Source organism: Symphalangus syndactylus, chromosome 23 (genome assembly GCF_028878055.3).
Source record: "Symphalangus syndactylus isolate Jambi chromosome 23, NHGRI_mSymSyn1-v2.1_pri, whole genome shotgun sequence".
In the NCBI taxonomy this organism is placed as follows: Eukaryota; Metazoa; Chordata; class Mammalia; order Primates; family Hylobatidae; genus Symphalangus; species Symphalangus syndactylus.
The window spans coordinates 38,911,550-38,935,700 of record NC_072445.2 but is presented as its reverse complement, the minus strand read 5'-3'; the positions used below and the strand labels follow the sequence as shown (position 1 = coordinate 38,935,700).

The following is a 24,151-nucleotide window of genomic DNA, read 5'->3' as shown; positions in this document are numbered from 1 at the left end:
CTGTAAGAAAGAAGAGCCATGGCCAGGTTCACATGGGAGACATTCCTGAGCCCCGCCAGACCTCACCTTTTCTCCCCACAGTGAAGGGTGCGCCCAGCCTGTAGTTGTGTCTACAGACCCCATCCACGGCCTCTCTGCTCCTCTCCAAGAGATCCAGCCGGCTGTTCCACTGCTCAGCATCTGGCTGCCCCAGCTCCGTCAATGCCACAAACATCCCCACATCACTGTCGAAACGTACATACTCCTCCAAGTTAAAGATGAATCTGACCACAAACTGCACCTTTTCTGTCCCGTTGGTGAAGTAACAGTCAGCCTTTGCCTGAATCACAAAATCTTCTGGAAAACCAAAACCAATACCATGAACCAGACCCCTCTTCTGGGAAAACCCATGCCTGGTAAATTACGTCAGACCACATGGATCTAAGAGGAGGCCTTTGACCTCAGTATGCTCAAAAAGCACAGGGTCAAGTGAGAAAAGAAACAGAATGTGATTCAACACACAATGACATTTATTAAATTTTTAAAATACATAAAGAGAAATAATGCTACATATTTCTAAAGGCCACTCTCATACTTAGAGACATACCAGACACATTTAGAATGGATTCTCTAGGGAGGGGAGAGAATGAGAACGGAGGCAAGGGAAGAGACGAGAGAGTCTTGTACTACTGCCAATAATTACAATGTGCTGTGAACTCATTGGGTAAAATTAAACCAATTCTATGCACTTAAGAACAACAACTACAATAAAAAGGAAATTCAAATGGGGTTAATAATGTAGGTAAGTCAGGAAGGACTTCCTGAGGAAATTGCATCTAAGTCAAGACTTGAAGGATAATTGCTACTAATGCTGGGTTGTAATTTACTTTCCCTTCTAAGTTCAGAAGCCTCCTCCAACTCTGAACTGAGCCATAAGAATGACCTTCCTGGGTGAACCCCACTTATCCCTCACTCAGTAGCTAATTTCAGATGCAGTTCCAGCCTGCAATTTCTCAGCATGTATATTCTTCTCTATTTCCTCTAGTAGTGTAAACCAGGAGGGGAGATCTGAATTTTTCATCATCATTTAAAATCTGTGCTGATTTTTTTTTTCAGTTGTATTGTTTAATGGACATTATAAACTCAGAGCGGTTTCTATTCTCTAAGAATGATGATCTCCGCCGGCCAGGTTTGTTCCTCTTTTGTATTTAATGAAACTAACATGCAAAGGGGATTCTGTTCTTAGCACATTACATCCTGTTTCTGCTCATTAATATGTGCTTTCATGGTCTCACATTGTTTCATGGCTGCATATTCTGTCACCTGTGCTAGAAAAATAACAGTGACAAGTAACTTGTACCTGGTAGCCGGAGGACAAGAACAATGTATTCTATTCAACTTCTCTTACTTCTCAAAACTGTTTAGTACAATTCTGACCATATAATAGTGGCTTAATAAATGACAGAAGGAGCAACCTTTGTTTCCAGGTTCATTTGTCCACATATACCCCAACTGAGGTTTCTTTCCGTGTCCTGATCGAAAAATCACAGAATGCCTCTGTGACCCAGCCACCTGCAGGTTTTTCCCAGCAGGCTCGAACCGAAGTCAAGGCCTTAAACACGCCCAGGCACTGACTGAGGTTGATACACACAATAAGGATCCTAAACAAGACACAATGTTCCCCTCTTCCTGCCTCCCTACCCCTTGAATAGGTGGCTCTGTATATGAAGTCCATCCCATGTAAAGAGGCAAGGCGTACTTTTCTGCCAAAGGGAAGAACACTGCTCTTTGAAACCAAAAGCCACTTCCAGTCTGGTCTGTGGCCTGGACTTACAAGGAAAGGCATCACTCCCCCATGCCAATTCTTGCATACACACCGGAAAAAAATAATTGCTCTGTTCTTACCTGGAGAGTCTGTGCCTTGAGTCATGGAGGAATCCAGTCTGGTCAGATTCACTAGCAGAGCCACCACCCAGGGGACCCACCTAGAACCCATTCTGGAGAAAGGAAAAAAATGAGAGAGTAAAATTGTCAGCCTCTTCAGAATGGGTTCATAAAATTCAGTCAAAAAGTACCCATTAAGAGTATAAATCGCTGTTTTTCTGGCTTCCCCAGGATTGGAAACTCCTCAGATTGACAACCAATCAAGATAGAAGAGTTTTGCATCATCAGGTACTGGGTAGGATACTTTCACCAAGTTGTGTCATACCACTCAACCATTGTTTGCCTGCAGAATCACTGACAGTAGTTTGGGTGTACTAAAACTGGGCTGCGAGAAGAAGTAAAAATATATGTTCGACATATTATGGGGCCCTAGAAGAACTAGGCAGACTGTTTATTATGTATTCTTGAACTATTCCCTGGCCTGTTCTGACCAATAGGTCTCCCTTCCTATGGGGTGTTGACATTGCCGACAGGCAGTGTGTAAATTAGGAAGGAATTAAGAGTATGTAAATTAAGCATGCTGAAGCATATGCCTCAAGAGGATTTAGTAAAGGGATTATCAGAGAAGAAATAGAAGACATAGAGAACATTTGGAGAGCACAATTTCCTATAAGCCAAAAGGACCACAAAAAAAGAAAAGAAAAAAAACATGGAAAGAGAATTCTCAAAGAATAAAATTTTGCAAAAAGGCTCACCAGGATACAATATAAGAGAGCATTATTGTGTTTTATGATTAGTAGGGCACCAATAAGCTTCAAGAGGACAGCAGAGTGTTAAAGGTAGAAGCCATATTTCAAAAGAGTGAATTGGAAACAAGAAAACAAAGGCAGCAGATTAAAACAGTCTTTCAAGAATTTTGAAAGTGGAAAAAATGGGATACATTTTAGAAAAAACAACACTAAGAAAAAATACTTTTCTTGGGTTTTTTAAATTGACACGTAATAATTGTACATATTTATGGGGTACAGCATGTTTCAACACACGTATACATTGTGCAGTGATCAAATCAAGGTAATTAGTATGTGATATATATACATGATGGAATACTATTCAGCCATAAAAAAGCATGAAATCCTGTCATTTGCAACAACATGGGTGAACCTGGAGGGCCCTATGTTAAGTGAAACAAGCCAAGAACAGAAGGACTATATTACGTGATTTCACTCATACGTGGAATCTAAAAAAGTTGACCTCATCAAAGTAAAGAGTACATTAGTAGTTACCAGAGGCTGGGGAGTCAGGGGTAGAAATGAGTAGAGGTTGGTAACGAGTACAAAGTTACAGTTAGACAGAAGGAATGAGTTCTGGTGTTTTGGGAAAAGAAACTTTTAAGACAGGAAAGACCTCAACAAGGTTCCAAGTGAAGTGGAAGGCATCTGTAGAAAAGAGAAACTGAAGATAAAAAAGAGAAGAAAGGGGACATTTTCTCCAAAATGCTGTGGTCTGAATGTCACTCAAAATTCATGTGTTGCAACTTAATCATCAATGTGATAGTATCAAAAGGTGGGCCCTTTAGGAGGTGATTAAGTCATGAATGCAGAGGCCTCCTGAATGGGATTAGAGACTTTAAAAAGGGCTAGACAGAGCAGGGATGACGGCTCATGCCCGTAATCCCAGCACTTTGGGAGGCTAAGGAGGAAGATTGCTTGAGGCCAGAAGTTAGACACCAGCCTGGAAAATATAGTGAGACCCCCGTGTCCAAATAAAATTTTAAAAAATTAAAGAAATAAACATGGTGGCATGCACCTGTGGTCTTAGCTACTTTGGAGGCTGAGGTGGGAAGACTACTTGAGCCCAGAAGTTCAAAGTTGCAGTGAGCCATGAAAGCACCACTGTACTCCAGCATGGGTAACAGAACGAGGCCCTGTCTTAATCAATCAATCAATCAATAAAAATAGAAGGATTGGAGGCAATAGCTTGGCACTTTTGCCCTTCTGCCTTCCTCCTTGTGAGGACTGTTACACTGGAATGATTTGACTCAAGTGTTTAGTTAAGTATTCTTTCAGTAAAACCTAGACAGTAAAACACTATCTTTAAGCAAATAAAACCAAAGGTGCAAATTGTAATTCACCATCTATGTTATTATTATTTAAAGGGCAATGTTTACCCATCGTTTCACATCACCTTTCATCATGAAATGTGGCCCTTATTTGCCTATACTGTGCATGTTAAGAATGAACCCAGGATATCATGGTAACCACAAGTTCACTGCAGTGACTTTTTTCAAGTTGATGGCCAAGGCATCAAATCTTCCAGGGCCATGACCTTGAACGTCTAGCTTCCAGAACTGTGAGAAATAAATTTCTGTTCTTCATAAATTACCCTATCTCACGTATCTTGTTACAGTAACACAAATGGACTAAGATAGAGAGCATAAGGCTTGGGGGAAGAAGGGTACACTTCTTCAGATAAAGGAACAAAGACAGGACGATTAGCAGGGGATAAAGGGAAATGAGGGAGTTCCATTTAGAAGGTTGCAACGGACTCAGCTGAGAACAAGGCAAGATCTGTCAAAAAGGAGTTGGAAGAAAATATATTTGATAACTAAGAAGAGCAAGAAGTGGTCTCTAAGTGAGTTTTTAAAGTTTTAATGAAGCAGGATTCAAAAAAGAGAGGTGAAATGCAATTGTGCAACCTTTTCTGCTCTATGACCCTTAGTAAATGCCCTTGGTTAGAGGCCTGGATCAGACCAATCAGAAAAATAATCTCTTCTCCACGGGAGATTATAACAGGTAAAGAAAAAGAGAGCAAGACGTGGAAGACATCGCTAGTGTTCATCCTCTAATTCCTAGGCCCATGGAAAACGAGAAACTAGACTTCCTACTCTCCTGGAGCTGTGCGACTCGTTCTCACCAACGGAAAGTGAAGAAAAGGTTCCTGGTCAAAGAACTTAACTCCCCGTGCATGACTCTTCTCCTCCTCCCCAGCCAAGTCGACCAAGACAGCCTTGTGTTGAGATGGCACAATCCCAGTAGAAAAGCAGTCTAATTAGCTGAGTCACCATGAAGAGCAGCTGCCCCAGGGAATCACTCACACGTACAACACACTGTATGAATGAGAAACAACTGTTCTTTAAAGAAGGTACTGGCTTGGTTACCACAGCCTGGCCTGACTTGACTTAAACGCTACATACAGGACAGGAGCTAGGAGGCTGACCCCTCTCCCTCCACATGTCTCATGTAAATGTGACGATTCATGAAGTGGAAGGCTGGCCACAGGCTTACTGGTAGACCCCATGTACAAGGCATTTGACCCTGGTCAGGTGGATGGCTGTGGAGCTCACACTGCAAGGGCTCGTGTGGAGCTGAGGATAAGGAGGCATCAGAGGGTGCTCAAGCCACTGGGTCTAACTTCCTCCCTTCTTCCTGCCCACACCTACCTTAGTCTTTCTCAGATGTCTTATTGCATTTGGAAATGGAGACAAACACCCAACTTAGGCTAAGTGAACGAGGACATGGCACGGAGATGATCAGACACAGTAATGAGCAGGTGGAAGAGGCGTATGTCCCCTTCTTTGTAGACAGCACCATGGCTGGGCTTCTGCAGCTTCCCTCAGAGCTGAAGGAAAGGCCATGTGGAGAGGAGAGGAAGGGCCTAGACAATATGGATCAAATGGGGGCCTGTATTTAGATTTAGAGGAAAGAGGGGGTTGATAGATGGCAAGGGATGGGGGGATGGGGAGGAAGTGGAGGATATGGTGCTGGACCAGAAAGTTAGGAGGGCTGCCCTTTCTTCTGTGTAAATGTGTCTAAGGCTCACAAACTCTAAAATCTGATTTGCCTACATAATAATAATAACTAACATTTGTCAATTGCTTATTATGGGTTCATTTTCTAAGCACTATATAAATGTGTGCCTGTGTGTGTGAGAGAGAGAGAATCATCACAAAACCCTTTGCAGTAGATACTATCATGATCTCCCTTTTACAGATGAAGTAAGGATGGAATGAACCAAAGATCACATAACTATTAAGTCCCTAGGCTGCACTTTTTCGGTCACACTGTATTTCTTGGGAACCCAGGGAAACTTTATTCCTACAGCTTTAGTATTCTGGTAATGATAAGATACACAAAAAAGCAAAATAACTAAGGAATTTCATCATAGCTATTTGGTGTCAGGACAGATCTCTGTCAGGAAATCATATCCCACCTAACAAAAGGAAATCAGTGATCTCACATCACAAGCAAGGAATGGCATAGAGCCTGGTGATGGGAACTGAGAAGAGAAAGCAATAAGCTTCAGTTAGCAAGCTATGGATCTCCTTCGTCAATGGCCTCTGGTACATCTTAAATAAACTGAAGCATCAGATTCACCCCATTAGAAGCGTTTTTGAGTCATTTTCTGTGCTTAGTGTCAGTGTCTACAATAGAAGGGCCTGGGCTTATCAGAGACACTGTTCAGTTCTGGGGAGACAAGAGGAAAAAGATGTGGTTTGCTTCCTTTCTCCCGTATTTATGTTTTTGTCTTCAACTTGAATGAGCCTGAAAAATAGGGCAGGGTGTTTTGATCTTTTTCTTCCTGCCTGACTTCAGCCAGCAGCCCTCCCTGAATAGCTACAGGCTCCTCTGTGATTTTTCACTCAAGCTCATATTTTGCTTCTCTTTTCTTTCCTTCCCCGTTCTCTGAGGAGTGAGAGAATTTGGGTGTATGTGTGGTTGTTTTTTGAGGGTGGCATAAAATTATTATTCTCCCTATTGCCTGACACAAATATCCCTTCAAATGCTATTTTGGTGACTTTAACATGGAAGTAAAACATACATCTCAATTCATTTTCTTCCTTCTACTTCCTCCTAACACATCAACATAATCCACACTGCCCTGGAGGAGTTATGAAAAATATTCTGAGTTGCTAGCTAGGAAATCAAATCATATTTTTAGAGAACACATTCTTGAGCTACAGTTTAATTGAAGGAATTGTACTAGGCTAAGAATTTTGCCAGCTCAAAATATTGGTTTAATTCTTTCTCAGTGGCGATTGGCGTCTCAAACTAGCAAGAGGTGTAACATGAGGGGAAGGGGCTGGGGAAGAAGGAAAGGATGTGAGAAACAAAAGAAATAGTTAGAATTTGGGGTGTCCAAAGCAAACTCATGATCCTGCCTAGTGAGAATCCATTTGGAAACTGAGGAACCAAAGGCTTTGGGCTCCAATCTGCAGCCACTTCTTTGATATGACTTTGGGATGGGTGGACTCACCCAAAGTATTGTTTTATATGTACTATTTGCCTCAATTTCTCTGTGATGGTTTTCTCCATCACCTCATCCTGAAAAAATAAATGTTGGTGATGCTTTGTTCCACATATTCGTTCATTTGAACTCATTATTCCTAGGAAATATCCATTGAAATTCAAAATATCATGAACTTCCAAAAGGTTTTCTAGAAAAAAAAAAAAGGCCGGGCGTGGTGGCTCACGCCTGTAATCCCAGCACTTTGGGAGGCCAAGGCGGGTGGATCACGAGGTCAGGAGATCGAGACCATCCTGGCTAACACAGTGAAACCCTGTCTCCACTAAAAATACAAAAAATTAGCCAGGCGTGGTGGTGGGTGCCTGTAGTCCCAGCTACTCGGGAGGCTGAGGCAGGAGAATGGCATGAACCCGGGAGGTGGAGCTTGCAGTGAGCCGAGATCACGCCACTGCACTCCAGCCTGGGCAACAGAGCAAGACTCCGTCTCAAAAAAAAAAAAAAAAACCAACCTTGATCTTGATGGATGGGTGTTTTTAAATCTGTGCTAGAATCTGTTTGCAATGTTTTATTTAGGATTTTTGTGCCAATATAATAAGTAAATTCATCTACAATTTTTATTTTTGTGCATTGTCATAGTTTAACATCAATCTTATACTTGCTGCATTAAAAAATTTTCTTCTATGCCATTGAGCCATTTAATTTTTATTTGTTTGTTTGTTTTAGAGACAGGGCCTCACTCTGTTGCCCAGGCTGGAGTGCAGTGGCACAGTCATAGCTCATTGCAGCCTTGAACTCCTGGGCCCAAGCTATCCTCCCACCTCAGCCAAGTAGTTGGAACCACAGGCCTGAGCCACCACACCTGGCTAATTTTTGTATTTTTTGTAGAGACGGGTTTTCGCTGTTGCCCACGTTGGTCTCGAGCTCCTGAGTTCAAGCAATCCGACTGCTTAGACCTCCCAAAGTGTTGGGGTTGTAGGTGTGAGCCACTGCACCTGGCCTCTATTTTCAATTTTAAAAGTTCAATATAGATGTAGCATATCTATTTTTTTATTGATAGTAATATCTTCTATCTTCTGTGTTCATACTTTTTTTTTTTTGAGACAGAGTCTCACTCTGCCACCCAGGCTGGAGTGCAGTGGTGCAATCTTGGCTCACTACAACCTTTGCCTCCCGGATTCAAGCGATTCTTCTGCCTCGGTCTCCCAAGTAGCTGGGATTACAGGCTCCCACCACCACACCAGGCTAATTTTTGTATTTTTGGTAGAGACAGGGTTTCACCATGTTGGCCAGGCTGGTCTTGATCTCCTGACCTCAGGTGATCCGCCCGCCTTGGCCTACCAAAGTGCTGAGATTACAGGCATGAACCACCAGGCCCAGCCTATTTTTTTGTCCACTTAACTGGTCTAGTGCAGGGAAAGGGAATTAAAGTGTTCTACTGGTAGGACATTTCTGAATATTTTCCTTGTATCTACCTTAATTTCTGCTTTATAAGAGCTACCTATTTGGTGTTTAGAACTTAAATATATGTCTCATATATTCATATGAATTTTATGCTTTACATTATAAAGTGCCCTTCTTGTCACACTCAATTTTTTTTTTTTTTTTTGGTGAGGAGTGTCTGAATTTCACCTTGTTTGGTAAGACGAATGTGACCTCTGCTTCCTTTTTGTTTGCATTCTCTTGTTATGCCTTTGCCCATCATCTTATTTGTTGAAAATAATGAATACATCTTTCTGAGTGGCTTTATGTTAGGTGTCTTTTGCATATTGCAAATAATAGAGTTTTTATCTTAATCTAATTTAAAAATATTTTCATTTATATAGTTCAGTTAAGAAGCCCATTTGTAATTATTCATACAGCAAATAGATTCAATCTAATTTGGAGATATTAACTTCTGTTAAATATAATGTTTACATGGGTATTTATTTTTAAAAATCTTTCACTATGTCTTTATTGTGCATTTTTTAAATTTTACCTTTTCAGATATTAAGGAAGGTGTATATTTCAATGTTGCTTTGATAAGTTTATTCGTATATAATACACTTAGTTACCTCTTTCTTTAGATAATTCCTATAGTTTTCAATAATGAACAATCATAAAACTAGCTCATATCCTCTCCCTTCCTCTTTCTTTGTGTGTGTGTGCGTGTGTGTGTGTCTACCTTTGTACTCTTAAATATGTAAATACAAGCACTTGATTTATTAGTTTTAAAGAATATATTTTGACTCCTAGATATTACAGACAAGAACATCAACAGGCTTATTTGATATCCTTATTCATTTTTCCGCTTATTCTATAATCATTGAGAAATGTGTTTCAATTTGTCAATTAATTTCTTCTTATAATTCTCCTCTATTTCTTACATGTTTTGTAGTTTTATTGCTAGGTGCAAACTGATTCAGTTTTAGTATAATGTTCTGGTGACTTCATTATCACTATGTAATGGCTGTCTTTGTTTTTACTAATGCGTTTGGTTTTAGACTATACGTTTAGACATTTCTGTAACTACATAAGCTGTCTTTCTGTCTTCTGTTAGTGTTTGCTTTGTGTATCTTATATCTGGTTTTGATTTAACATTTTCGTGTTTTTAGGTTTTTTGTGATCTTATGAAGGGCATGTAACTGGATTTTTCAATATTGTTAATCTAGTCTGAGAACTTTCCTTTAACTCCCATATTTAAGCTATTTATACTTGTGATCACTGTGCTATTTACATTCGTTTCTGTTAAAATATATTGTGCTTTGTCTTTGCTATGTCTTACTTTGCTTCTTTTGTTTTCCTTGCATCACTTATATTAAATCAATTAAATTTTTATTTCAAGTATTCTTTTAATTTCCCCCTACTGATTTAAGAGTTTTAAATTCTAATTATATTAGTTAAAAGTCAGTCTTACATTTTTAACATGTTTACCAAATGTGGCAGCATCTGAAGGTAATCAATATCGCTATCCTCCTTTCAAACAAGAGAAAGACTTTAGGTGCTTTAACTTTGTCTGCCTCATTCTCATGTCATTTGTGGTTGCTCTGCCTTATTTTTAAATCTAACATTCATTTTTATTACTGATTTTTATCATTACAGTCATATTTCATTTCTCATTCTGATTTTCCAATATTTTAGACAGATTTGTTATTGTTGTTTGTATGTGTGTTTATTTTTCTCATCTTTACTCCCTTATCCTTCTGGGTTTAGTATCTCTGTTACTTACATGATAATATTAAAAAGCAAATGATAACTACAATACAATGCTACTTTCACCCAGAAGATTGTCAAAATTTAAAAAATTAACACTCTCTGTTGGTAATATATATATATATGAAGAAACAGATAAACTCATATGTTGCTGCTGGAACTATAATATAGCCTCTATGAAGGCAATTTTGCAATATCTATCAATATTTGTAATTCATATATTAGACTCAGCAACTCCCCTTTAAGATTGTATCGTAATTGTATTTTTGCACATGTGCATTACAATGTCTATACAAGACTAACTAGCAACAGCATAAGACTTCCAATAACCTAACTAGCCGTCAGTAGAAGAAAACAGGCTAAATGAAATATAGAACTTCCATAAAGTAAAATACTACGTAGCCATATATTTTTAATTTAAAAAATAAAGTTCAAAACAGTGAACTTAGAAAGCTGCTGTTTGCGAAAATACTGAGCAAGAATAAAGATATACATATTTGCTTAATGCACAGTAAACTTCTCTGGAAGGATAAACACAAAGCTGGAAGCACGGATTGCCTATGCAAGAGGGATTAGCAAGCCTTGGGGAAGGATTGAGAATGAGGCTTTCCTCTGTATATTTCTTTGTGTCTTCTGAATTTCAAACCACATTAATATATTGCTTATTTAAATAAATAAACAAATAATATATTTTAAAAAGAGGATAGTAGGAAGATAAGTGGAATCAAGGAGTATAGGCAACTCTTTTGAGGAGCTGTTTTGCAAAGCTGGGCAAAGTCCACCTCTTCCTTAGCTATGTGACCCAGGCAAGTTAGTAAATGTTTCTAAAACTCCATTTTCTCATTCTTAGAATTGAGATAGTAATACCTGCCACATAGAATTATCTTGAAAAATAAGGTAAGAAGATATGTGTCAGATACTTAGCACAGCAATAGCACATAGTAAGCACCACTGAATGCTTCTTAGTAGTAGTATAATTCGTAAGAGTCCATGGAACTCTAGGTTCAAAACCCAGTATCTTCTGGGACCATTAGATGGCATCAGACTCATGCAGGTGCTCCTCTAGCTGACAGCTCTAAAACACAAGGAAGATCTTTGTTTTCCTTATTCCCTAGTCCTTTCCCCCACAAAATTCTGACAATTACGCATTTCCTGCTCGTTTCACAATTGCCATGTGGATTCCAAGTGGCTATCCCTGGGTGGAGGCATAAAGGACTTGAAACTCAATGCTGTTTCCACATAGGGCCGGGCAGACAGGGTATGGAGTTGTTTTGGCATCCAAGGAAATCTATCAGTTTTCCAAGCCTTGCCCTCTCCATTCATACTTTCCTTTAGAAAGAATAAGGCATGCCTGGGTGGGAAAGATACTGCAGGTAAATGAGAAGAAGGGGAAATTACAGGGTAAGGAGATCGATCAAATGGTGATGGGGGGTAGGAGTAAACAAAAAGAACTCTGGAGCAAACCAGGATTAGTGACATCTGTGGTTCCCAGACAAACCACGCTTACAGGAATTTGTCTGTCTAGCCCGAATATTTTGACTTTCAGGGAACATTTTTCTGTGTCCCTGACATAAAGCCTACCTGGGAGTTTCCCCTGAGATAAGAAACTTTCAGGACATCTTAACGTCTACTGCATCTTCCTGTGCTGCCCATCAAGGTGAGTTTTCCACCCAGCTTTACCATGATTAGCTGTGTGATTTCATGTCAGTTTCTCTGTAAAATTAGATTTGACTGTTGCATTATTTTTAAGATGCCTTCCAGGCTCAAAGCATTATGATGCATGGGTGTAACTGTACTGAGGAAATCAAAGAATTTTTCAGATCATCTTCTTCCGTGAGGGTTTCAGCTTCCATATAGTGGAGAGATACAGGAATTGTTATTCCTGTTTTATGAATAAAAGACATTTGTGGGAGAGAAAGGAATCAGGCCAGAGTTCTTTCTCTCCAAATGCCTATTTTACCCTCTGTGAAATTTGAGAGATGGATGGGTGTGGAGCTGCAAGTCAGCCCCAGGATGAAAGAAAGGCAAATGTGCACAAGAAACTACCCACTCTCACCCCATCCTCACTGCACCCTGCTCCCAACAGCTGCCAGGCAAGAAAAAATGCAAAACAGCAGTTCTGGGGAATCCATTGCCTGCACTGGAAAGTACCTGCTGTTTCCGGGAATATGAAGGTTTCTCTTTCCTAGAATAGCAACCTTCCAAGGTAAGTCCCTGCCAACAACCAGTGATGTGTACAATGTTGCATTTTCAGTGGTGGGAGTGGGCAGGGAGGATTAAGATTGAGCACGATGGAGGAGATATTTATTCATTTATTCAATGGACTTTTTATTTATTCTCCACTATGAATTAGGCCCTTGGCCAGGTAGCAGATATAAAGCTTAATAAGATATATGGCTTTCCGCCCAGGTGCTCATGGTCTAATGGAAGGTCAAAAAAGGCGGGAAGGGGAAGACAGAGCTTTAAAAGGGCTGTGAAAGAGGTAACCACACAGTGATAGAAGCACGTGGAAAGGGCACTTTCCCCAGACTGACGACATAAGGAAGGCCTCCTGGACAACCTGAACCCTGAGTTAAGTCTTGAACTTGAAAATCAGGGGCAAGTCGAGCAGAAAATGGGCAAGAAAACACCATATGCAAAGGCACAAAGCTATTGGGGAGGGCAGGAAGTTTGTTGTGGAGCTGAATGCAACAGGAAAGGGTGAGACAGATGGGCTGGAACAGTGTGTGCTCTGAAAAGGATCTCAGCAGTAGGGCTTAAGAGCATCTGAAGGAATTTTCAGAAATGCCATAATCGTATGTGACATAGAATTTAGAAAAATGACTTTGTGCAGAATGGCTGGAAGAGGGAAGCTAATGGTAGAGAAACCTCCCTGGTGATGGGTTCACCTTAAGTCTATGAGTGAAGACTATAACAACGGGACTGGAGAGAACAGATTCAGAATTATTTAGAGCTAAAAGCAGCAAAGCTTTTCTTGATCGGATTATGGATTAGGGTTTATGGACCCAAGATGCAATACAATTTATTGGGTCAGGGTGTGGACTGTAGGGTCAGGCCTATATTCAAACTCCAGCTCCACCACTACAACCACCTTGGGAAAGTCATTTAGCCTCTCTGAGCTTCAGTTTCCTCATCTGTAAAATAAGGATAATAACCAACCTCATAGGGTTGGGGATAATGATTAAAAACGATAATACATGAAAAACACTTAGCATAGTTCCTACTCACATTAAAACTCTATAAATGGTAGCCGTTACCATTATTAGAGTTATTCATACTGTTAATCAGGGAACTGTTCTCTGTCCCTCCAGACCCTAGCTTCTTCAAAACAGCAGACACTGATGGGAACAGGAAAGGATAGAGGAAGGCAATCTCATGAATATTTATGTCATTTTTGGTTAATTTCTATCTCAAAAACAGATAAATGACTGATGGGACAGGCAGCAAAATAGCAACTATGGTTATCTCTGGGAAGTGAAACAATGGGTACTTTTACTTTTCTGCTTTGTACTTTTTTATATTGTCTAAATTTTCTATATGAATGTATACAGTTCATGTAAGAAGGAAAATATTTTAAAATATATTTATTATGCCAAAAAAATACTCCTCATCACCAGGCAAAGCTCTAGTCACCAGGGAATTAAGTTTCCTCAACACAGACAGCCCCCATCCCACCCCACCCCACCCCTCCACCCCACCAAAAGCACACAGTGTCCAAATCTCCATCATGCCTGCAACTCAGGAACAACTATCTGGCCGCACGGCTCTAGGGAAACTCAAAGCAGGAACAGCTCTGGGTCCTGGAGACGCCCCTGAGAAGAGGGCCCAGTATCCCCGGGGCCTCAGTCCATCAGCCGCTGCTGCACCAGGCGGGAATAGAGGTCCTGTCCCTCCTGGAGCTGGGCAAGCTCCTGCAGCTCGCCCTCCTGGAGCACCAGGATCTGGTGGGCGCGCTGAACTGTCTGTAGCCTGTGAGCAATCACCAGCACCGTGCGATCCCCACGAGAATTCCAGTCCTGCAGCTGAAGGGGTGATCATAGTGCCTCAGAAAGACAGGAATGAGATGGACACCACATCCACCTGGGCACCATCTCTTCTGATTTAGGGTAAAGAAGGTGTGAAATAAAAGAAGGTAGGAAAGGGCAGTAGATAAAGGCCTGGACTGCCCTTCTCTCCTGGCTGTACTGCCACTGCTGGAGGAATGGGAGCCCAGGAGGGAATTGGGGCTGCCCTCACACCATCGGATTCCATTCCCCAACCCCAAGAAGGCACAGACTCTTTCCACTAGTAGGTCCTTCGTCCTCCCTCTGCCCAATTCTACACAGGCTGATCCTCCCAGCATGCCCCCTCCCAGGCCCCACCGTCCCCTGCCCCTTTCACGGTACTCACAGCCTGCTCGCACTGCACATCCAGGGCACTAGTAGCCTCATCCAGGATGAGGACCCGTGGGTCTCGTACAAGGGCCCGGGCAATGGCCAGACGTTGTTTCTGTCCTGCAGCCAGCTGGCTCCCCTTCTCCCCTACATCTGAGGAAATCAGAGAAATTCCCTTCCTCAGATACAAGTGACAGAGACAACACACAAGGAGGGACAAGTGCAAAGCAGGTACTTCCAGTAGGACCTCGGGAGGTGGGAGGGCCCAGTGGGAGGAGGGCCACGGGGTGGGGACCTGACGGGGCAGCCCATGGAGGGAGCACCACTGCTGCATTGCTCTCTGCAAACAAAGACTCTGGAGCAAGAGGGAGGCTGAAGAATTCAGTGTGTGGGGAAGGAGACGTAGGAGTGGAGGAAAGGGCAGAGGAACAGCAAACATCAAGTTACAGGGACACGACCTTCACCACTAAGAGTAAGTCTGATTTCCTCTTTTTTGCTGAAGGAGCAGGCTTACAGTTTGTAGGAGATACCTGTGTATATTCCATGCTCCATTTCCTGGATGAAGTCATCTGCGTGGGCAGCCTGGGCAGCCGCCATCACCTTATCATCTTCGCAGCTCTGCAGCCCATATGCAATGTTGCTCCTCACAGAACCGGAGAACAGCACAGGCTCCTGCCCAACTGAAACCACCTGTGCAGCGGGGACAGGGGCAGAGGACTACGTGTAAACCCCCAAGGCAGGGGCCCTCTTGTCCTCCCCACCTACCTCCCTCGGAATGAACACCTGGTGCGTCTTCCCATGGATCTCCCATCTGCTCTCTGTACATGCTCCCCTCACCTGTCCCATCTTCTCCCTCCTCACCCACCTGGCTGTGCAGGTAGCAGTGTTCATATTGTGAGATGGGCTTTTCATCCAGCAGCACCTGTCCCCCTGTGGGCTGGTACAGATTCTGCAGCAGGGCAGCCACCGTGCTCTTCCCAGACCCATTGGGTCCCACCAGCGCCGTCACCTCACCAGGACGTAGGGTGAACGTCAGCCCCTAGAAAACCAGAAAAGAGTTAAGGGCCTGCCCCCTCTCCCTCAAGATCCCTCCATTTCTCTTCCTAGCAGAGGCAAGACCAGTTTCTCAGAGGCAAATGAACTATAGGCTGTGATGTCCAGTTATGCATTAGCAGCAGAGAGCAAGGGTCCAGGTTTCCTCCCTCTTTCATGCACCTTGAGCACAGGCCTGTCGGGGCGATTGGGATATGCAAAGGAGACATCTTGGAATTTCACAATCCCCTGCAGAGTGGTGGGGGCAAGTGTGCCAGGTGAAGGCAGATTTGGCTGTCGGTCCATGTAGGAGAAAACCTTCTCCGCAGCTCCCACGTTGCTGAGCATATCCCCATATATGTATACCAGGGTCTGGAAAACAGGAATGGGAGAGCCGGCTAATTAAACACACTTCTACCAGAAACCACCCTCCCGACTCCTCACACACTCCACTCACAACGGCACTGCTCATCCTCCGTATTCAAAAGAGATTCTCCACCTTTAAATGTACAATTTGGATGGAATTTAAAAGTGGCACCAATACCCCAGTGTTCCAATTTGCAATGTAAAGGCTATACAGTCCATTCTCCTACCATACAGCATTGCCTCTAGCCCCAGATCTTTTCAGTTACTGCTTCCTATTACTTATGCCCAGTTCTGTCTTGCTTGATTAGACGGGGAGCTCCTTAAATGCAGGCACTGTGCCCAACTCACCTTTGTAGCCATCAGAGTGCCTAGCGCAGTTCACTATACAAAAAAGATGTTTATCGAGTGTCTAGGAAAATGTTTAAATAAAGCCCTGGATGAAGTAGCTGGTTTTGAGAACTGGTGAATGCAGGAAGAGACCTAAATGCTCACTCTGCCTTTCCTTATCAAACTGTACCACCGGGTAATGAAGTGGTAGATGAGGGGAAGTCTCCCTTCATAGACCTACTTCAGCTAATACATGAAGAATGATAGAGTATCTCCCTTTTGCAGCCCTAATTCTGTCATGGATCTAGGTACTGCTCATCGGTGGCTGATGTTGCCACAAATAGAGAACCAGACATTGTGTGCCTCTTGGAGGAAGAATGCATCACCACCTAAAAAGTACTGTTGCTGGAAAAAGACAAAAAAACACCCTCAATCTCACAAGCTTCTAGGTTTATCTATCAATAGACAGGAAGTACAGAGGCAGAAGAGCATAAAATACCACAGGGATTCAGTCAACAAAATCTGGACCCTAAGAAACTCCACAGGACAAACAACCTATTTCTTCAACAAATAAACTGTGCAAGGGAAACTTTTAGAAAGATACATGGATTGATGGGTGGATGGATAGACAGATAGATAGATAGATAGATAGATAGATAGATAGATAGATAGATAGATTGATTTAAAAGATGTATCAACCAATCACAATATATGGACCATTTTTGGATCCTGATTTAAGCAAAGTGTAATAAACACAGTCATACACATATATTACATGGATAGCACAAGTGGAAATTTGACAATTGACTATTCGATAAATTTTAAGAACTATTGTTAATTTTTTGGTGTGATAATGGCTTTGTTGTTATATACTTTTAAAGATGTTTATATTTTTAAGAAACATACTGAAATATTTACAGATGAAACTATATAATATCTTGGATTTGCTTCAGAATAATATGGGTGGGGGGAAGTGGCTGGGGATACAGATCAAACAACATTGGGCATGAGTTGATCATTGTTAAAGCACAGGATGTATACATGTGAGTTTCTAATATTATTTTGTCTCATTTTTGGCATATGTTTAAAATTCTCCATAGCAAAATTACTTGCGGGTTTTGGTTTTGTATTGTATTGTTAAAAGTAACAAATAAAGCCCAAGGCCCAGAAGGCCACAAAGAAAAAGAGAGGGGAAAAAGGAGAGCAGGCTTGGCTTCTCACTCACATGCACATAGCTCCCCACGCTCTCCTGGTAGATCATAAAGGAAAGCAGGCTGCCCTGGGTGAGCTCCCCATCCTGCATCTGCTGCAGCCCACAGCTCAGCATCAGCATCTGCACCCCCAAGTGCAGCACCTGGGAGAGGAGAAGAAAGAGATGAGGCTGGGAATCTTCCCATTCTTTCCCCCTCTCTGCCTCTATGAGACTGAGCTGCAAAGGCCCCCAGAACCAGCTGTAGTTTCCCCTTCCCTTGCCCTCCCCCTTTCCCGGGCTCCTTTCACAACCACTCCACTATCTTACCCTCCTTACGAGCAGGTACAAGGCGCGTTCCAGGTCTCTCCGCCAATACAGCTGCCGGCATTGTTCAAGGGCCTCTTTATAGCGACAGACTTCATGCTCCTCAGCCCCAAAACTGCGAACGGTCTGCAGCCCTCCAATGGCCTCCCGCACCACCTGCCCTGCCCTGGCCACTGCATCCTGGATCTCCCGAAGCACTGCCTGGAAAAGAGGGTCAGCAAACACTGGGGCTGATGTGGCAGAGGACAGCAGGCCCCCACATCTTATTCCAGCCCATGAGATGCTCCCTACTCTACCTAAAAATACCAAACTGTTTCTTTCCCTCTTCCTTACTCTTCTTTCCAGAAGGAATAAGAGTGAAGGAGCGAGGGAACAAAATACTATTGAGCTCTCAGTGTTAGGTAGTATAGAAGATACATGCAATTTTTTTAACCTTCATTTGAGGTAATTCTCCCATCCCCAGTGTCTGAATCAGGAAGGAAGGGTAATTTTCCCAAGGAGCCACAGATATTTAAGAAAGGTGAAGATGTAATTCCAAATGGATCAAAGGCCTAAACGTAAGAGCTAACACTATAAAACTCCTAGGAAAATGTGGGAGAAAAGCCTCATGCCACTAGATTTGGCAATGATTTATTGGATATGACACCAAAAGCACAGGCAACAAAAACTAGATAAATCAGACTTCATCAGAATTTAAAACATTTGTGCATCAAAGAACTCTAGCAACAGAGTGAAAAAGCAACCATGAAATGCAAGAAAATATTTGTGAATCATATATCTGATAGGAAATTAATATGCAAAACATATAGTGAACTCCCACGACTCAAAAAAAAATCAGAAAATGGGCAAAGAACTTGCAGACATTCTCTCAAGAAAGATACATAAGTGGCCAAAAAGCACATGCTCAATATTTACTAATCATTAGGGAAATGCAAATCAAAACTACAAGGAGATAATCCTAATCACCTAATCACCATTACAATGGCTATTAAAAAAAAGACAACAGAAAGTAGTAAGCGTTGATGAGGATGTGGAGAAATTAGAAACCTTATGCACTGCTGGTGGGAATTTAAAACGGTGCTGCCGCTATGGAAAACTGTACTGTGGTTTGATATGGTCTGGCTGTGTCCCTACCCATATCTCATCTTGAATTCCCATGTGTTGTGGGAGGGACTGGGTAGGAGGTAACTGAATCATGAGGACAAGTCTTTCCCATGCCGTTCTTGTGATACTGAGTAAGTCTCACGAGATATAATGGTTTTAAAAAGGGGAATTCCCCTGCACAAGCTGTCTTTTCTCTTGTCTGCTGCCATGTGAAATGTGTCTTTCACCTTCCGCCATGACTGAGAGGTCTTCCCAGTCACGTGGAACTGTAAGTCCAATAAACCTCTTTCTTTTGTAAATTGCCCAATCTTGGGTATGTCTTTATCAGCAGCATAAAAATGGACTAATACATGGTTCCTCAAAAATTTTTAAATAGAATTGCCATATGATCCAGCAACTCCACTTCTAAGTATATACCCAAAAGAACCAAAAGCAGGTTCTCAAACAGGTATTTGTACACTCATGTCCACAGCAGCATAATTCACAATAGCCAAAAGGTGGAAACAATGCAAATGTCCATTGACAGATGAATGGATAATCAAAATGTGATATATGCACACAATAGAATTATTATGCAGCCTTAAAAGGGAGGAAATTCTAACACATGCTACAATATGGATGAGGCCTGAAGACATTATGCTAAGTAAAATAAGCCAGTCACAAAGAGACAAATACTGTATGGTTCCACTTACGTACAGTACCTGGAGTCATCAAATTCATGGAGACAGAAGGTACAATGGAGGTTGCCAGGGACAGAAGGTACAATGGAGGTTGCCAGGGGCCAGGGGTTGGGGGTAGTAGGCAGTTACTGTTTAGTGGGTACAGAGTTTCATTTTAGGAAGATGAAAAAAGTTATGGAGATGGATGGTGACGATGGTTGCCCAATAACAATGTGGGTTTCCTAAATGTGACTGCACTGTACACTTCAAATGGTTAAAATGGTAAATTTTATGTTATGTATGTTTTACCACAATATAAGAGAAAAAGAGAAGGTGGAGCTGACATTCAGACTTAGGACTTCCTGACGATGCCTCCTTTCCCTATGCTGCATCCAGACTTCTTCTGCTGATTTTAAAGGGAAAATCTCCCTGCCTAAAAGCCTCTAAGAAATCATTTTTAATCTTCTCAGTGGGGGCGGGGGATGTACAGACTCCTTTGAGAAGCTAATGAAAAGTTATCATCGCCTATCATCTCCCCTTCCTATTCCCTCCCCAAACCTTCACATACACTTTTACATTTTTGTTTATAGTTCTGGAGAATCATGAAGCTTCTGAACTCAAATATCCATTGTTGGATGGCTAGACAAACAAAATGTAGTATATACTACAATATACCTTCTCCCCTAAGGGCTGAGAAGAGAACATCTCTCTCTAGGAGATCCTCTAGCCACAAATATGGAAGCCTCCTCACCTGTCAGTTTTATTCTCCCTTTGGGGTTCCCTTACACGCACACTCACCTGATGGCGGGTGTTGTACACCTTCTCGGCTGCTATCGTGAAGGGCATGTGCAGCAGAGAAAGGAGGGTGAGTCGCGGCGATATGCTGAGCATGAAGCCATACAGCCCCACCACTTTCACCACGCTTCGCAAGAGCACATTGGCATTTAAAGGAAGCCAGTTACTCATCAGGGTGGTATCCGAGCTCAGCCTTGAGTTCAGCTCCCCTAAGAAGGACAGAGCAGGTGAGGAAAAGAGGAAACCATGTGTACTGCAGGGCCCCCAGAAACTCCCTCCTGACTGTTCCCTCTGACACAGCCCCCTCCTCTGAACATCCTCCTTCACTTGCAGAGGGACAGTGGAGGCTGCTTCTCCACCCTGTCCCAAACAAGAGAAAAGCATCCCCAGGCCCTGGCATACAGGTGAAGGCAGGAGGAGAGGCTGTGGGTGGAAGGTCACTGAGGGGCAAGGGATGTCCACGGAAATCTCAGACCTGGACTCCAGGCCCCACCTGTCTTAGTCTCCTGGAAGAAACCGAGGTCCTGGCGCAGCAGGGAGGAGAAAAGCTGCTCCCGGATCCGCAAGTTGATTCTAGACATGGTGTAGGTGAAGCAGCCTCCTCGGCAGCCTGCAGACAGTGAGCTGCGGGGTAGGAGAATAAGAGGGAAGGGAGATGCAGAGAAGGAGCAAGCCAGCGGGTGACACAGAGGAGCAAGCCAGGAGTGCAGAGAAGCACAAAGTCGGGGGAAAGCATGCCAGGAGAGGCAAAAGAGAAAGAAATGAGAGACAGACACACAGAGAGAGAAGAGGTAAGGAATACACAGAGGAAGAAGAAAGAGGAGACACGGTGAGCTAGATGTGAGAACAAAACCATAACATGTACAAATTCACAAGTATTTATGGAGTGCACTCTGTACTAGACACAATAGAAGACTACAATAGAAGGGAAAAGATATTGTGAAAACAACTATCCCAGTGCTTGCTTCTGTCCTGGCCTCCCTCAGGCTTGTCCCTCTGTGCGTCTCCTCTGCCTTGGTCTCCTTCCTGCCCCATACCCAAAGCCCTTCTCTGTCATCATAGATACTTCATCATAGGAACTGCAGTAATAAACTCCCTGCCCCCACCATTCTCTGGAGCCCCAGAGTCATGTGATTCCCATCTTTCATCCTTCACGTTGGAGAATTCGTCTTAGACCAACTACATGTCTACAGTAAAACTTAGAGGAAAAAATATAAAAGCATAAAAGCAGGCATTTTACAAAATACATGTTTCTAATACAAATTTAGTTACCATATTGACGAGGCATTTGGAATAGTCAGACATGATATAATGAGGGTTTGGACTTTAATGACAGGGATGCATTCTGAGAAATGTGTCGTCAGATGGTTTCATCGTTGTATGAACACCATAGAGTGTACCTACACAAACCTAGATGTCATAGCCTACTGCACACCTAGGACATATAGTTTAGCCTATTGCTCCTAGGCTACGAATCTGTACAACATATGATTCCATCTAACACTGTGGGCGACTGTAACACAGAAGTAAGTATTTGTGTATCTAAACATAGAAAAGGTACAGTAAAAATATGGTATTATAATCTTGTGGGTCCACCATCTTATATGTGGCCCATCATTGACCTAAACATCGTTATGCAGTGCATGACTAGTTTCAGCAGAAAGCAGCCAGGATGGAATGAAGGCACAATGAAGAAGTGGTTTTTGAGGGTATTCTAAATTAAGTATGACCATAAAAATAGAGATAATCAGGCCGGCTGGGATTTGGGTAAGATGAGTGCTCACCTCCTTAAACTTTGCACCCCAGGTGCCTCGCTCACCTCATCCCAGTCCCGGCCTTATCAAACAGTTTGTTTGTTTGAGTATGTCTAGAAAGAGAAGGGAAAGCAAGTGAAGGGAAAAGAGTAATGATTCTGGAAAGAAAGGTGATAAGCCTCAGAATAAGATCTTCAGAGATTGGCAAGATGAGTTGGGAAAGAAGAGTGAGAGGGAGAAGCATGCCCATCCTGAGGAGATAGTGATCCTGGAGAGATACTTTGGAGACAGACTTAGGGGTAGGAGGTAGGAGGCAGAAAGAAATGGAATTTCATGGACCTAGGAATGTTGAGAGACAACTGAGAGACATTCCATCTGAGCCTTAAATTCCTTTTGTACTACCTTCACTCATAACTTGTACCTATAATAAGATCAGATAAACTTTGAAGATATTGGATGAATATGAACGAAGGAAGAAATGAATGGACAGATGAAACAGAATGGTGACTACATTTACCATATTTTAGTTTAAGTATTTTTGTGCTTTGCACCTGAAACGGCCTAGAAATGTAGTTAGGGAAGTGAAGACCCCTGTAAAGATTTGGGGCTAGCAAATGGACCCAGCTGCCTATCACCTACCTGCCAAAGGAGAAGAGGCACATGAAGAAGATGGCACTGACAAAGGCATGGGGGTCAAAATCACCTCCCAAGATGTCAATCACACGACCAGAATAGTGAGGGATTAATGTCTCACCTGAAAGAGGCATGAAAAATAATACGTGAATGTGCTGGTGCCCAGGCCCTTTTACCACCTCCAACTCACAACGTCCTCTCCTGACTCACCCAAAACAGCAAGGACAAGGAAGAAGAAAGCGGCAACAAGGAGAGGCAGGTCCGGCCTGGAGAGCTTCAGCAGCCTCCACATCAAAACGTTGTTGTTCACCTGGTCCTGCTCCTTCTCCTGGGCTCCAGGAGGGCTCAGAACAGCCCACAGTGACCAGCTGAGCCCCGCAGCCCCGTACCCCACCAGCAGCCAGCTCCAAGGGGCTGAAGCGACTCTGGCTGGGGGAGCACGTAAGGCCCCCGCCACCAGGGCTCTCAGGGATACAGTCAGGGGGGTGGCCAGACAGAGCGGGGGCAGCAGTGTCCCCACAAATCCTAGCAGCCCACTTAGCTTTAGCAGCCCCCACAGCCCTCCCAGCCGCAGGGTCCCCTCCAGCCATAGTCCTGGCTGCCCTTGAGGAAGCAAAGTCCCCAGAGGGCCCTGAAGCAGCCACAGTAAAGCCGCGTCCACCAGCAGCAGGGAGGTCCAGGGTCTCAGGTCAGGGAGTGGCATGGCTCTGTCAACAGATTAGAGATGAGAAATTATGGGGGTGGAGTCCCAATCCTTGTCCCTGCCCTCCTACCCGCCCGGCTCCGCCCAACCCGTCTACCGGCTTCTCATTTTATCCTGTTCGACCCTGAGAGCTCTCCTGAGTAACCGGTGCGCATCCGTACACCCCTCCTACGACAGACAGCTTTCGGCCTGTCTGGGGAGCTGGAAGCATGACCATCAGGAGCCTCGTGCTTAAAAAAAAAAAAAAAAAAAAAAAATCCCCGGACCCCCACCCCCACTCCCGCCTGCCGCGGCGAGCTAAGTGGTCCGGGCTCCGCTCCCTCCTATCGCCGGGTGCAGAGGGACTGGGAAGCAGGAGCGTAGAGTGGGTAGTCATTTGGGCTGCGTCCCTGTTGGCGCTCCAGGTTCCCCTCCGCACCAACTCACCAGCCGCGGCGGGGAGACTGCAGCTCCGGGGGCTTCTTCTTCAGCGCTGAGGTCCGCTTCGTCTCTCCCAACTTCGCTACCGGCTCTGGTCAGCCAGCTACGCTCGGCCAAGGCGGGCGTCAGGGCTCGGGCAGCTTTCGCTTTCGCTTCCCCAGCCAAGGCCTTCA

At 43.4% G+C, this 24,151-nt stretch overlaps 2 protein-coding genes across 4 annotated transcripts in view; both read right to left on the bottom strand.

The window, feature by feature from the left end:
- LOC129473271 (HLA class II histocompatibility antigen, DO beta chain) overlaps nucleotides 1-2,140 on the bottom strand; it is a 7,827-nt gene extending 5,687 nt beyond the window's left edge. Inside the window, exons 1-2 of the mRNA XM_055263610.2 lie at nucleotides 1,885-2,140; nucleotides 67-336 (exon numbers count right to left, since the gene is read on the bottom strand). Of these exons, the coding sequence (XP_055119585.1) occupies nucleotides 67-336; nucleotides 1,885-1,975 (361 nt within the window). The 5' untranslated portion in view covers nucleotides 1,976-2,140. The remainder of the gene's footprint in view (nucleotides 1-66; nucleotides 337-1,884) is intronic.
- Nucleotides 1,885-24,151, bottom strand: TAP2 (transporter 2, ATP binding cassette subfamily B member). Of its 3 annotated transcripts, none has more exons than XM_063632365.1 (12): nucleotides 23,985-24,151; nucleotides 23,066-23,562; nucleotides 22,862-22,976; nucleotides 20,962-21,092; nucleotides 20,472-20,677; nucleotides 17,914-18,111; nucleotides 17,620-17,748; nucleotides 15,885-16,073; nucleotides 15,535-15,708; nucleotides 15,200-15,359; nucleotides 14,686-14,822; nucleotides 1,885-1,976 (listed from the first exon to the last, which is right to left on the bottom strand). In XM_063632365.1, exons 2-12 carry the CDS (start codon nucleotides 23,556-23,558, stop codon nucleotides 1,965-1,967), a joined length of 1,944 nt encoding a protein of 647 aa, XP_063488435.1. In that variant the 5' UTR covers nucleotides 23,559-23,562; nucleotides 23,985-24,151; the 3' UTR covers nucleotides 1,885-1,964. The 3 variants fall into 3 exon arrangements, with proteins under 3 accessions (XP_063488435.1, XP_055119584.2, XP_055119583.2); XM_055263609.2 differs by lacking the exon at nucleotides 1,885-1,976 and adding an exon at nucleotides 6,810-7,297; XM_055263608.2 differs by lacking the exon at nucleotides 1,885-1,976 and adding an exon at nucleotides 13,866-14,318.